Source organism: Peromyscus maniculatus, chromosome 3 (assembly GCF_049852395.1).
Source record: "Peromyscus maniculatus bairdii isolate BWxNUB_F1_BW_parent chromosome 3, HU_Pman_BW_mat_3.1, whole genome shotgun sequence".
In the NCBI taxonomy this organism is placed as follows: domain Eukaryota; kingdom Metazoa; phylum Chordata; class Mammalia; order Rodentia; family Cricetidae; genus Peromyscus; species Peromyscus maniculatus.
The window spans coordinates 32200231-32216201 of NC_134854.1; the positions used below are offsets into that span (position 1 = coordinate 32200231).

Consider the following 15971-nt stretch of genomic DNA (forward strand, 5'->3'; position numbering starts at 1 on the left):
TTTAGTTCTAAAAAGGCTCAGCACTATTGCTATTGCGATACTGTGGCCTATGAATAGCTTTCATCATGATGTCCTTGAGGTGTGGTTCCACATTGTTCATGGAGAAGTAGTGCTAATGACATGATTTCTGTATCCGGTACTCAACTGGAAAAGCTAAAGACATTTCCCACCATTCTCACGGTGACTCCAGCAATCAGTTTACCTCCTATTTAGCCTCCAAGTGTCTGTATCACTCTCTGGCTTTACTAGTGACTTCTTGACGCCAGTGACACACAGGAAGGAGAGGTGACAACTTTCTGAAACATTGTCTGAGAGCCAGATTCCCAAAGCAGAGTAGGTAAAGCATATAGTTTGTGTTACATGGTATGGTGCGCGCGCGCGCGCGCACACACACACACACACACACACACACACACACACACACAAAAAAACAAAACAAAAACAAAAACAAAAAAAAAACCAAAACAAAAGCCAAACACACCCAAATAACTTAGCATAAGTTTTCGATTCCTGCTCATATAACATCTGTTCTGTCCCTGAGTAACTTTCTCAGGAAACTGCCTCCAATATGATGATTCAATAATCCAAGATGCTTAGTCTCCTACCCAGCATTCACTGTTTAGTCCTCTGCCCTTGCTGCAGAAGACATGAGGAAGCGGAATGACTGAGGAGTACCTGTTCCTCTGTCTCAGGCGCAATACAATACCTATCCCTTCTGCTCATCTTTCTTTGGTCAGAATTAGGCAAATGGCTCCACAAATTGCCAAGAGACTAGGAAAATTGTGTTCCATATGCCCAGAAAGAAAGATGGGATATTCCTGATAGCATCAATGAAGCATAATCTCTCAAAGTATGCAAGATAATATTAAACTGTACAGAAATACCTCTTCATGATTTGTATTTGGTCTGGCATATACTTGAAATAACTTACTATGAGGTAATTGTTTTATTTTATGTTAATTTGTTGGGTTTTAATTACCTATGTTATAATTATAAAATGGTGAATGAAGCATACTCATGTCTAATGTTTAGATAATACTGGTGAAAGGAATTTCTGTAAACTAAATTTAATATGTAAAACTTCAACCAAATTGAAAGCCTGGGCTGTAACATAGGAACCCGTCCTCTTAACAAATATTCCACATGATTCACAAGCTGGGCGGAAGTACCTACCGGGAAGGATTGTGTTAGAAGTCAGTTTCTCTTCTACTAATAAAGTCGGGGGACCCAGTGATTAATATGTCTACGCCAATTGGAAGTACCTGGAACTTGTGGTCTTTTTAATTTCCCCTCTACCTTATTTCCAGATTGAAATTGTTCATATAGTAAGATTAACATCAGTGGGAGATTTAGAGTGAGACATTTGACTTGACAAGAATAGCCTTATTACTGGCATTGGTTACCTGTTTTGTTCCATGACATATTTCTATTGTTTAGACTGACAGCCTGCAGCACCTCCAATCGAACATGGAATCACCAGATAGTGATGTTTATCCAGGAGATCAGAGATCAACAAAGATGCTTCACTCAGTGTTGATTTTATTTTATTTCTTCCCCCTTTTCCCCCCCAATCCAATAGTTTCCAAAGTAAATGGTAATCGTCCCAAATATCGTAACTTTTATATCCTGGTATGTCTAGATTATTCTTTATGTGTAATTACTAAAAAAAATAAATCCACTGCCCGAAATGTCATACTGAAATGATAATTTGAATTGCAAACCCACTTCTGAGGATTATTCTTAGTTTCTTTCACAATATGAATGGCCAATTTTGTCTCAAAGACTATTCCAAAGGAGTATCTAAAAACACATGGAGGAATCTGAGAACCTCAGAAGTTCTGGATGTTTAGTTTAGCAGTCATTATTTATTTATTTAGTTTGTTTGTTTATTTTGCATTATCTGTATGTTTCCCATCACATAGAGAGAAAGATAGAAGGCCATATAGAGGATTAGAAGGAACACACAATGGAAACATGATGAACCAGAGCACAATCTGTGGTGCTCATGGAATTGGTTAATGTGGTATAGGCTTTGAGATTGCCCTGTAGTCACTTTGAGGGTGCTATGTAAATCTGAAGAAAAATTTTAACATCAGTAGTGTTTCCTCCCCCGTTGACTTTGTGTCCTAAGGAAATGGCTGTGATGGTTAGTATTGCTTTTATCCGTGCAATCGGAGGACAGACTGCATTCTTAAGCAGATGTCAGTGGAATAAGGTATTCATTTTAGTCAAAGGCACAGACCCTCCATTTACTTTCTTTCTCTAGAATTCTGCCCTTAGATGATGCTGATAAAGTTATCTATGCTCTGGTTACTTCAGTTCTGTAATAAAGTGAAACAGGATTGTGAAGTTACAATGTATCACAATTAGATCTGTAGCTCATCAGCCTGGCTTTTAAAATATGCAATTGCCTACAGAGACCACCCTGTGTTAAAAGTCTCTGCATACTTCATGTTGTTTCATTGTTAAATACTGTTTAGGGTTTGTTATCTTTTGTAAACCTGGGAAATATAATTATTTATAATCTCCAGTGACATTTACATTGGCTAAACACACTCTGCTTGTATAAGATCATCCTTTAAACGGGTAAAGAATGCTCCATTGTACTCTTTGCTTATATGTCATGTAGGGTATTGGAATGACCTAAGTTACCTTTTTGTTATAATCACATGATTCTTAAGCACATCATTCTGAAAGCCTGTCCACAGCCATGGCTATGTAGGATAAAGAAGAAGAACAAGTCCCCATAGCTGCTATCATTTGTTTACCATTTAACTCTGGGCTGTCAGACCAAACATCTATTGCAGCTTATTGCTATCTTGAAATAATACAATTCATTTCCATGCCAGCAGCTCTAGAATGTTTGGTTTAGTTTTTGAAACTGATTGAAAGTACATGGAGTAGTTGACCTGTTGTGTTAATCTTATTTACACAAACATGGTGTCAGGAAAATAAACTCTGAGAGTACACAGCACTGAGTTCTAAGGCGTTCACATCCTGCCTTCTCTAACTAACGCCTGTGTTACGCAGACCCACCAGGTAGAGTCTCAACTTTACCATGGACACCTTACGCAAAGAACCAATACCTCAAGGTTTAATTTTTTTAAAATTTGAAGTGAAGTTTATTTTTCGCTTTATAAGAGTGAATCTAAGGCAAATCCTTTCTTTCACACTAACCCATTTATGAAGTGATGGGGGTGGGGGGGATGACACCCTCTCCCTGACCCACCCAGGTTCTTGAAAAACGCACTTTCCTCAAAAGAGTCAAAAGTAACATTTGTAAGATGGAAGCAATACAGAAAGCTTGAAAGCTTGAATTGTGAACAAGAGTCTGTGGAAAGAGTGAACAAATTCATTTGGCTGGATGGTGGCAGAGGATTTAAAAAGTGGATGTGTTCAAGGATCACTCTTGGCAAGGGAGCCTTTAAAAGTCCTTCCCCAGGCCACGTCCCAGCCTTTCACATTCTTAAATAATCAGGGTATTATGCAGGTTTTCTGGCCACGCCCCGTCAGGGTGAGGACCTGTCTCCCAGCCCGGCGGGCGCGTCACGGCCGCGGAGATGCAGCGGGGCACGTGGGCTGGAGACACTTCCTAGAAACGCGCGCGGGCTCAACCCTGCCTGAACTTTCCTGTAAACAGCGCGCTGACAGGCGGCATCCCCGCTGGGTGGATCCCGCGCTCCTGGCGCAAGTGGCACTTCTTGCTTTTAATTAGCGAGGGGAGAGGCGAATAAGAACTAGCTGCTCGGCAAGTCGGTGCAGGAGGCTGACTTCTGGGAGGCTTGCGGGAGGCTGGGGGAAGAGCTGGGGGAGGCTCCTGGTCTGCTCCGGCTGTTTTCTCAATGAATAGCTGGCGGGGAGACTGAAGGCAGCCACAGCCTCCTCCTCACGCCCGCGGCTGGGTGACGGCGACAGCTCCAGCCGGGACTGGCTCACCAGACGCGCTCCTTGGAATGCTCTCTTGCTCCGCGCTTCTGAACCACCGGTCCCGAGGAAAAGAAAGGCTTTGCGGATCCAAATATTGCCCGGCAAATGGCACTTGGGTATGGTGTTTTCTGATGACAGCCCCTTCTGTTTGTGACAAAGCCTGTCGCCTGCAGTTGGCCCTGGAGGGAAGTCCTAACTAGAACTCAATCCTGCCTTAAAGTGTGGCTGCTGGGGCTGCGGGAGAGCCAGCACGCACCATGGTACCCGCCGGACGCATCCTCACCTTGCTGCTCTGGGGTCACCTGCTGGAGCTTTGGACCCCAGGTCACACCGCGGACCCCGCCTACCCCAGGCTACGCCTGTCACACAAAGGTAGGTTACCTTTTCATATCCTTTTGTTAGGAAAATGCCCAAATGGGAAGTCACTTAACACAGGTCTATGATCTTCCAAGACCTCCAAAGTGCACCTGAAACATATTGCAAAACTCACCCAGGATCATAAGCACCTCGAGTTAACATATCCTACCTCATCTGGAAAAAGTGTTAAATATTATGCCAATTTGGAGGTGTTATTTTTGCCCTAGAAATATCAGATATTATTCTTGAGAAGTTCACTCGCCGCTGTGCTGAACTGAAAAGGTGGGGCGCAGTTGCTAAGCCGGAAAGGCTAAATCCACCAAGTGAGCAGCAGGTATTGAAATACCACCACTTGCATTATGGGAGGCATGTGGGACAGGCTTTAAAAATAGAGGTTCACTTTTGTTGTTGTTGAGCATTTTGTTTGTTTTCTTTATTATGAGATGGAGAGGAGGAGAAAATTCCCCAGGAAAAAAATGATACCATCCTGTGTAATTAAAATCACTAACAACTAATACAAATTAGCCTTCACACTGAGTTGGTTATTAGAATATTTTAATGTGCGGCAAAATAAAGCAGTTTATTGGCAATCATGGTAAATTGACTTATAGTGATTGATTATATATTATTATGCACTAGCTGTTTCTTTTAAATGTGAATTAGTCCTATTTTTACTGAAAGTCTAGCAGAGTGTTTATTTTATTCTGCACTTAGGTCTTACAGAGCTATATCATATTCATAAATAAATGATCAAAAGATGATAGGTTTTGCATCAGGACCAGTCAAAAATCAATCAAACAAACAAGGAACAAAACCTGTTTTGAGAGGAAGTGATTTTGTTGACTTAAAAGGAATTCGGAATAAATTATTGGGAATGAAGTATTCATTACCACCACCAGTTAAGACAGAGAACAGATGCAATAATAAGGATTACATAAGAGTCATTTTTTTTTCAACTGAGTAAGCTTAATTTGTCTTTCACTACAGAAAGAACAGAACCTGTACTTTTGGGTACAAGGTAGAAGCTGGAAGCACAAAAGTCTGAGTTTTATATGACATAATTGCTTTTTGTCTTCTTATTGGACAGCAGGAAATGTAATAGTGATTGTAAAAATTCCTCATCTTAATACTTAAAATTATGGATATCTTCTTGATTTAAATAATTGTCTTGTTAAATTATGCAGCCAGTATCAAAAAATATTTAAAATGTAGTGTCCTGCATTAGCACATGCTTTTTGATCTAGGACGATACAACATGATAGGTATCAAAGTCTCTATAAGAAGTTATAACCAAATATATCAAGGTGCAAAATGGATGGAATAGAATATGGAAAAATAAGAATGCCAGAGATAAATAAGTTGATTCTGTTTCTTACAAGTGGTGTTTATCTTGGAGCTATTGTTAATGAATTATTTTTCTTAATTTCTATTTCTGAGTGTGCATTGTTGGTATAACATATGAATCCTACTGTTTTTCATCCTGGTTTTATGAAAAAAATAAAATCAGAAAATTTTCAGGAAAATGAATGGACTTGGAAAGCATACTGTTAAGTGAGGTGACCCAAATAGGCAGAAAAACACTGTATATTCTCCCTGATATGTGGATCCTAGCTTCCTGTCATGTGTACTGTGTGATGTGTAACTAACTGTAGGTGTAGGGTAACATTTAGAAAGCAGACCAAGGAAGGGTGATATTAGGTGATGAAGAAGCTTGGAATGCAGGTAAAAGGACCCATGAGTCACAGAAGAGGATTTAAAGCTAGTTTTTTTCCTTCTAATTTCAACTCTGCCATAGTTTTCCTTTTTTTCTTTTCTGTGGTGGATAACTGAATAAAAATATAGAGAAAAAAGAAAAGTGGATAAGCTGTCAGCTTTAACACACTGCTATTCTGTTATGCCTTCTATTTAACCTTAATACCTCAGCAATACTTCGCTTTTGATAGCTCAATATCAGTACGTTTTCCAAACTGTCTCCTTTGATTTTGAACAGGAGAGCTTATAATTTGGTCAGTGTACCAAAATTACATGGCAGAGTTGATCTCATTTTTATATTTTTATCAAGCTCGTCTTCAAGATGTCTCTCTTAATCAGAGAAATGACTGTCACTGATTTTATGAGCTATGCCCTATGTTGTCGGGAGGATCTGCAAGTATTTGTGTGTACTGGACTGAAAACTGTCACACGATTTCTCTTTGGCATTTCTTCACCTTTTATCGAGACTAGCTAAACAGACACTTTTATGATGATGACTTTATACAAAGACAATGTAGAGATGTCTGCAAATAAAATGTTCTTACTTGTGCAATTTAGTTAGGAAATCCAGCTCTGAAATCACACTAGAGAGGCAACCTGGAGCAGCAAATGCTTGTTGTACCACAGGTGCCTCAGTGACAGGGAAAGCGGGGACTGTCAGAGCAGAGACTTCCAGTTCAGCCAACACAACATGAGCCATTTCCTCCTCCACACTCTGGAATTCAGTAGATGTTTGAAGAGTCTTCAAATATTAGGAAGAGTGCATTGCAGGTTAATCTTCTGAAGTATTGAATGGTGACAGTAATGTTGGTAGCAAGAGGATTTAAGCAATTACTATTCCCAATGGATGGTCAGTCTTTCCAAGTAAGATACATGAGTGTATGTACACAGCACCTCTGTGTTCCTGCCTGACCCCACAGGGTAACACTGTCAGCTCCCTAGAGGTGGCCTGTGGTGTTCATCCATCATTCTTCTCCTGGCAGTGGTCTGTGTCATGTGGGAGAAGGGCAGTCATTTTTCTTATACCCTCCACTTCCAAGATCAAAGGGGAAAAAAGCCCCTTTTCTGAGAAGGACATATACAAAGCTTGACTTAATTTATATAAAAGTGTGTCCAGAAAAAATATCCAGAGACCCACCAGTCCCTTCTGTTATTCTCTACTTCTGGCAATGGCCTGTTCTTAAACGGACCTTTCTACTACTAAGGAAAAAGTACAGCTACTAAGGAGAAAGGAGGTGTGGAATAGAGAGCACCTTCTAGCTTATTTCCAAGCATTCTTCACCTGTGATGGGAAGGTACGCATTCCTTTCATCTTCTTACTATCCCATCACATCTTATTGTTCAGAAAATGTGTCAATTGGGGGCAAGTAGAGTACCTGAAAAGACAAGGCAACTCCTATTCAGAAAATACACGTATCTCTTGATAAACAAATAAGTTTAATTAACAAATGAAAACACAGCTGGGAGCTGGTGGCACAAGCCACCAGTTGGGAGGCAGAAGCAGTCTCATCTCTGAGTTCGAAGCCAGCCTGGTCTACAGTGAATTCCAGGACAGCCAGTGCTACACGGAAATCCTGTCTTGAAAAAAAAAGGTGGCAAGATGCTATCTCATCCTGAAGGAATTTTCAGTCAGGAAATTGAGGTGAGTTGAGGTTGACTATATAAGGCAAAAATTTGAAAGCTGAAGAGTCTTCATGCATCATGTGCATTTAGGTGTTTATTTGAGCTAACGAGGATGATGTTGATGAGATTAATAAAGAACGAACTTTCTGTTCAAAGAGTTTTCTTAAAAACAATGTTTGTGATAACAAATGAGAAGAACTGAGTTGTTCCACGTTGGTGTCTGTTCTTTCCTTATCTGTCACCATCCTGCATTAATGAGGTTACTGGGTAGATAAAAATAAGCTTCTCGATAATGGAGTTGAGAGAAGGAGAAAACAAAAAACAAATTAGCAAAGAAGCAATCATAATAACTGTAGAAAGGCCCCGTCAACTAAGCATCCAATCAAGGATAGTCAATCAGGGAGTCTGCAAGATAGGAGTTCAAAGTCCCTGGGAGGAAGGAGGGTCACTGAAGACACAGCAAAACAGTGTTCTCCTAGGATGTTTGGAGAAGAGGCAGTTAAGTCAGGATATGTTGACATTATAAATGAAGACTTTGAGGAGATACCCTTACACATAAATTTTGCCCTAGAAAGTGCTAATCAGCATGTCTGAATTTAGGCATCCTAACTATTTACACACAGATCTGTCATAGTTCAGAGAGCTCAGGATTTGACATCGTTAGTATCCATTCTATGTCCTACTCTTGCTATAATGGCAATTTGTGCATAGTGTGAAAGATACTGGTTGCTGCGGTGCCTTTCTTGAATATTTCTCTGAGGGATAGAGAGGACCCACTATCACTACAATACTTGTGAATGCACTTTTAATCTAAAACTGTGTGTATTATTAATAGTTCTTAAAAACTACTGTGTTGGTTATTTTGAAAGGCAGAATGTTCTAAGGGAAATAACCCTTGGGAATGGAAGGAACTTAGCTATGGACAAGTGTTAAAACTTTGCTGCCGTATAAGGAAGAATTTGGTCTCAAGTAATATAAAAATGTTATGACTGATCCTCATGAACCATTCCTTCTAAATGCCCCTTCCACACCTTTGTCCCTTAGTTATGCCAACTTAGAGGACCATTACTCCAACTTCATTGTCAACTTTCCATGGCCAATATTTACTCTGATTACTACAGTGATTTACCTCTCATAACTTTTTTTTTTATATTTATAAAACTAGGACACTAAAATACAATGTTAAGAAAAACTTTGCATGACTGTCCTGGAGAGTGATGTTTATTTTCTATCCTGAGTAAATAAAAAATTAAATGAAATAAAACAAGGCAGTAATGAAGCTGTTATTTTCTGACCCAGCTCAAAGTTTTGGTTTCAGCCAGTAACTAAGCATTATCAGTGGTGATATTAGTCACACATCTCTGGGTGTTAATAAATAAAAACTGGTCATAAGGCATGATTCATAATCACAGTAGTTAAACAGAACTTGGGAGTAAACATTAACCTACATGCCAGCCTCTAAAGGGAGTGTTGGTGAGAAAGAAGGGACGACTTCAGTAACCAACAGTTTATGTTAAGAAATAAACATGGAACAAAATGCGAAGAATTAGATGTTTTGTTGAGATGAGCTTACACAAAAACGCTTTCTGTAGAGTAAGTCTATGTAAGTCTATGTAAGAGTGTTACTTATTGAGCTTTTATTTTTATATTTATTGGATATTACATGGATATCATATCAGTACATCTTATATACAAAAGTCTCAGTCATTCTATGAATCATTCAGTTCTTACATAGATATTGAAGATCACAGTAGAAAAACAGCTATTCCTTCTTATAGACTTTAAGGGGTCTATAAGGGGTCATGGGGGTCAGGCTTAGAAAAAGCCATAAAAGGAGGTTATAAATGAACTAGACGATAATTTATGTGTTCACACCATCTTAAAATCCTTGTGAAGGCAATTTTCTGTATGTAGAACATGATCTATACCTGGTCTTGATTAATAAATACATACAATAAGAAATAGGATATCATAATGAAGTATTCTTTTAAACCTTGATTTTGCCATATTGTTGTCTCACTAGTCATGCTGTATCTGTCATTTAGCCTCAGGGTATTTCATAGAAGGATCTTTCTGTTTCCTCTTCTCTCCCTGAGATGGCATCTCTTCTCAATTCCATGCTTTAATTCTGTGTTCACATAATAAACCACCAAGTAATTAAATTAGTTGTTACTAGGAGAAATTGTTAACAAGCTGTTGAGTCAGTTTGTTTCCTTAATGATATCTAGAGGGTTCATCACAGGTTTCTTGATAGGAGAGTGTGTAAAATTTGCTCCTTTGTCTTAAACTGTCCTGTAGTTTAGTAGAGGAATCTGGTCAGCAGGAATCCAGAAATGCACGTTGCATGCATGCATAACTCTTCAGACACTGTCACTGCAGTGGTCAAGTGGCTCTATCCTTTCAATTTTACACTTCAGAACAAAACAATGCTGAAATGCAATCACCCAGAATATTTTCTAAGGATACATTGTGAAGATTTAGATTACCTTTTTAGTTCCAATAATGGTGTTGCTAGTTCACACCAGATGCTTCAGAATGCTCAATAAATTATATAAGAAAATGGTTGGTTATATTAAATAATGGTTTCCATAGAGCAGGATTTGAAACATAAGAGAAATAGCAAAGTCTTTAAGATATTCCTTAGACATGAGCAAAAATTGTTCTCTGTATACACCATAAAGATGATAATGACAATACATTTTTAGATGAGATATTCTAAATTTATAGTGAAAAAATGTCAATGCCACATGTAAACCAAAGATTATAGCTTCTGCTGTTGAGGGAACGTTTTTTTTTTTTTTTTTTTTTTTTCATGACTAATGATTTTAAGAATTCTCTTCCGGACTGATAACTTGTCTTCCTGTGAGCCTGTGGTAGTCAAGGCAGTTGATTATTCAAAACCAGCTCTGCCTATTGGAATTCTATCATGTAGATCATGGTCTTTCCACCTACATCATTATTCTCTGACCTGGTAACCTTGCCTTTCAATGTCCCATAAAAAAATACAAGAGAAATTCACTGATTTGCCAGAGGTTTTTTTTTTTTTTTTTTTTTTTTTTTTTTTTTTTGGACAGGGTTTCACTATGTAGTATTGGAACATCTAGTTGTTTCCCAGCTGTCCTGGAACTCATTATGCAGCCCAGGGTGGCCTCAAACTCAGATGTGCCTGCCTCTGCCTCCTGAGTGCTGGGATTAAAGGCATGCGCCACCACTCCTGGCCCACTGCTTGAAGTTTTTTAAACAGAAAAATGAATTTCCACATCGATCCTTGGTAACTAAATTTTCAGCCATCAGTGCTCTTTGCCCAGGGGCTTAGCAGTGCAGGAAGGCCGAGACACTAAAAAATGTTCTTCCATTCTGATTTTGATGGCCTCCATCCCCCTAGTTTTTGATGAAGCATGTCTAATTTAAACCTAGCTTCTGGTTGCATGGCTTGAGCAAATAACTTATGTTTTATGAGCACGAGTCTTCTCAGTTTTAAAGCAGTGCAGCATTTAATTTGCAGATTGTGAAGGGCCAGTGAAGATAGAAATTGATGGAGCCCAATATGCTACCCTTAGGAAGCGTTTCAAAAGTGACTCAGTGAACCAGAAGACAGAGAGTATCGTCTATGCTGCTTTTCCTTTTTAATTGTAAAAGTAATCGTGAGCAAACTCTTAGCTTCCAATTTAAATTAAGGGAAGCTACTTGTCACAGGTTTTCACTAAAAGCTGAAGATTTTTCATTAAAGCCAGTTCTGACTGCCGTAGATGACCACAAATACTGTGGGGTGCTGGTGTCTCTTGTATTTAGAAACCACTGCAGAATTTCTTTGTTAATAATTTAAAAGAAGTTGCAACTTTATCATTAGCACCTTGAAGGCAACTGATCAAATCCTAAAAATGCCTACCTAACAAAGGTCATTGTAGGCTCAACATTGTAAGGCACAATAGGGCTGATATTACAAAAGCCAGACCACACTGAGCAATGCTAGTCTAAACAGTGTCCGGTAGGCGGCTATCAGCTCAGCAGGTGTTGTTTGCTTTGAAAGTGAAAGAGAACCTTCTGCTCTGCCTTTCTCGGGACAAACAAGGTAAGATGGCTGGGACAGGACTGAACCCCGACACTTAGTTGGACTTCAGTAGGTGCCCATTGCCATAGGAGTAAAGCTAAACATCTTGGACACTGTGATTTCCAAAGGGGAGTATGATGGGCTGGCTTGCGAAAGGTTCCAAAGAGACTGAGGCATCCTTAGCGATTGTTTATGGCTCCTTCAGTAAAGCCCACTTTAGAAGAAGGGCTTAGCCTTGCCTGGGTATTCACCGCCTTTCTCCTTGGTGAGTGAAACAGCAGGGCTTCAGGAAGTCCTTTGGAGGCATCCCTCTCTTTCCCATCTATGGGTAATCCTCCATTTTTTAAAACACTACTTTGCATGCACATGCCATTTCTTGGGTAATCACAGGCTTCCTCTTTTTTTTTTGTCACTTGGGTCCTGTGCTACTCAATGTGCAGTTCGTACCATCTCTCTCCCAGTTTTTTCCCATGTAGCAAATCCTTATCTTTTCCTCACTTCAGGCCGAAAGATGAAAAGCAAACAACGTGTAGTGAATGAAATGTATTCATTCATCCTCAGTTTACCTTCAAACTTCATTTTATTTTGTTATCTAATTTGATGACCAGAAAGCAAGATCTTCAGATGAGAAAAAAATTACAATTATTAGGTACTCAAAATTCATTGAAATTCATCCTATAATAAAATCTTAGATGAACAATCAGAAATCTAATCTCCTTTCTCTAGCCTGTTTTTTTTTTTTTTTTCCCAGGCTGGGAACTCAAAGGTACCATGAGACTTTGGCAGTGGGAGCATGGGGGAGCCGGAACCTGTTAATTGACATAATCTGTAGCTAAACTTGAGAAAAAGAAAAAGGAAGACAATTATCAATGCAAACCTCCTGACTTGTATGCTCTCAGTGTTTTGAGCTTTAGCTTGGGAAAGCCAGAATAAAAAGAGGTTTTTAGTTATAGGTTACTGTGGGGGCACAAAATCTCTAAGAATAAGTTCCACTGGTGATTGCTAGTGGCCATTGCTCCACAGCCAGATAGAACAGCAGTAAAGAGAATGAGAATAAAAGAGGGAGAGAATAGCAGTCAGCTGGGAAGCCCACTCCTCCTCCCCTGACCCATCCTCTCCTGGAAATGAGGGGACTAGAGGGCTTTAAATTCTGAGCTCAAAACATACTGTAGATCAAAAGGCCAAACAAAATGCATTCACAACATTGCTTGCAGCTATTTACTACTCCTGATTGCTTGTTTCCTGAGTGAAAAGTTTACTGTGGACCTCGTGCTGTCTCAGGCCCCTTCCAATTCCACAAAAGCATAGATTCCTTTCTTCTCCTGATAGACCCCCCTGTGCGTCTGATTTCTCCAGATTCTTTAAAAATGCCGCACTTGGGGAGCCGTATGCTATAGTGGAAAGTGTACAGATGAACAATTTTTAAATTTTTGGATTTGGGTCCACAATGTATGTTATTTCTACTTCATGATTCTTGTGAGCTACTGAACTCTGAGACTCACTTTCTCAGGGTTAAAAAGAAGCTAATGAAGCTATTCTGTCCCAAGTGATTGCTACAGAAAAATGTACCACAACCTAGACATATAACTTGATACTGTGACATTTATACTGTTCCTTAGTATATAGAACTGTCTTTAAGTTCCTTGAAGTCATGGGAGAATTGTTTTGTGGTGCCATTGTGTAGGGAATAAAATTACTCAAGTCATTTCTAAAGCCTGCAGTTATGGACTGGGTGTTTACTATCTACTGAATTTCAAATAGAAACATGTTTAGTTGGCTTCTACACTATGGTCAAGTAAGGACCAACTTGATCTAGAGCTACTGCTAAATGCAGTATCTTTTTTTTAAAGACTTATTTATTTATTCATGTGTATTATGTATGTGAGTGCTCTGTCTTCTTGCACACCAGAAGAAGGAATCTGATCCCATTACAGATGGTTGTGAGCCACCATGTGGTTGCTGGGAATTGAACTCAGGACCTCTGTAAGAGCAAGCAGCGCTCTTAACCGCTGAGCCATCCCTCCAGCCCCCTAAATACAGTATCTTAAGGTCCAAATTATAGGATTGGTCTGGATAACATGGTATAGAAGCCGAACTATGGTACCATTCCCTGATTAGTTTTAATTGAACATGGTGTGTATGCACTTATTGATTGCAGTTTAGCATTTGTATATGTTTTATTCATTAATGATGCTGTAAATTGGACATACATTTCTATATTAAGTTTAGAAGTTTGGTCAATTGTGGAGAAGCATTCTATGAAATTCCAGAACATGTACATCTCACATAGGGAATTTTCTCTGGATCAATGGACAGAATGATGTCATCACTGTTTAATTCCCATGCTCTGAATCTTATCTCCCACCTTGGGAATTTTTAGCTTTTCAAAAAAGATGAGTTCATTCAACAATGTCTTATTCTTTGAATATTTGTTGAGCTTTATCAATGTTTAGAGACTGAGCATGAAGCTAGGATTTTAGAATGTAAGAAAACAGTTTTATGAATATAAATGATATTCTGAATGGGATCTTGGGAGTAGCTAAGGTTCATCAGGTAAAAACTAAGAAAATCTAAATCAGTACAAATTTTTGTTCATAATTATGCATTAATGTTGGTTCATTAGCTGTGATAATGTTACCATTAGGTAAACTGCTGATAAATGGAAAACTGGCTGGGCACCAGTGGTACGCGCCTTTAATCCCAGCACTCAGAAGGCAGAGACAGGCGGACCTCTATGAGTTTGAGGCCAGCCTGGTCTACAGACCGAGCTCCAGGACAGTCACCAAAACTACAGAGAGAAACCCTGTCTCGAAAACTAAAAAAAAGGGGAGGGCAGAAAAAAAAATTTAAAAAAAATGGAAAACTGGGTCTAGGGATATGGGAACCTTCTGTATTAACTTCACAATCTTCCTATGAACTTGAACCTAAAGTTATTCTAAGATAAAGTTCTCTCTCTCTCTCTCTCTCTCTCTCTCTCTCTCTCTCTCTCTCTCTCTCTCTTCACACACACACACACACACACACACACACACACACACACAGAGAGAGAGAGAAAGAGAGAGAGAGGGAGCACTCCCAAAATGTATTTGTAATCATTTTTATGTACTAAATGTCGAGATAAGGTCTAAGGAAGTATAAAGTTTTGATGGAAAGGGGAACTGGAACTTGGTTGGTCTGGATGACTAGTGGGTGGTGAGGCAGAAGCCATGAGCCAGTCATCTGTATCCTTTCTCTACCTTCGGTCATCTTGCTGTGCGCCCTCCACCCTCCCCTTCTATTCAGTGATCCTGGCAGAGATACACTCTACTAAATCTACTTAACAATTTTCTACTTTGCAAGCTTACTATAAACACTAGTATCACACATGTCATTTGCTCAGTTATACACCCCCCAATTCCTGTGTGAATTTGAGAAATTGTCATTTATTTAGTATGAGTGATACATAATTACTGAAAATTCAAATAGATTTGGAAATTTAAAAAGTCTTTTGTTATATTTATTTATTTGTGTGTGGGCTTATGTGCTATGACCTGTGTGTGGAGAATGGAGGACAACTTTTGGGGCCAATTTTCTCTTTCTATAATGTGGCTCTGGGAATCTAACTCAGGTCATTAACATTCACTACTTTATCCTGGAGCAATCTTGCCTGTACAGATTCTGAAATTTTTTGTAGCAGTTATAGTATTTATTATTTTGACCCTAATGAATGCTAGTTACATAATATAATTTGTTACTTATTTTAATGTCTATAATATATTTTCTCTACATAATGACATTAGTATTACCTACTTAAATTTTGGCTGGAGACCACTTATAAATATGTTCCTAACAGACATCGAGGAAAATGAAGTGATTGGGTAAGGACAACACCAAAAACAGGAAGGAAAGAGCATTTATCTTTTACTACTTCTTCAGAAGGCCTCGATGGCTTCAGCTTCTCCATTTCCAAAGTGCTGGACAGGAACCCAAAGCACTTGATGACAATCCAGGATGCACTGGAGCTCGAGGTTTCCACAGAAGGGGTCTGAACACATGCGGGCTGCACACCTGAGTACAGCAGTTGCATCATCCAGTCTTGGGCTCCCAATTCCAATGCAACATCCTGTTGATTTCCACACTGATAAATCCTGAAGCACCAGACACACGGAAGCCATAAACGGCCGCGGTGACCTCTGCTCCAGAGAAGCCGCTGTGAAGGGACATCTGGTTCACCCTGGTGCGGAAGCCGTGGCCTTCAGGACCAGAGCGAAGTCTTCTTTTG

At 39.3% G+C, this 15971-nt stretch overlaps 1 protein-coding gene across 1 annotated transcript in view; it reads left to right on the forward strand.

The window, feature by feature from the left end:
* The first annotated feature begins 3557 nt into the window (after window positions 1–3557).
* Sema3e (semaphorin 3E) overlaps window positions 3558–15971 on the forward strand; it is a 251694-nt gene continuing 239280 nt past the window's right edge. The window contains exon 1 of the mRNA XM_042272920.2: window positions 3558–4299. Coding sequence (XP_042128854.2) covers window positions 4185–4299 — 115 coding nt within the window. The 5' untranslated portion in view covers window positions 3558–4184. The remainder of the gene's footprint in view (window positions 4300–15971) is intronic.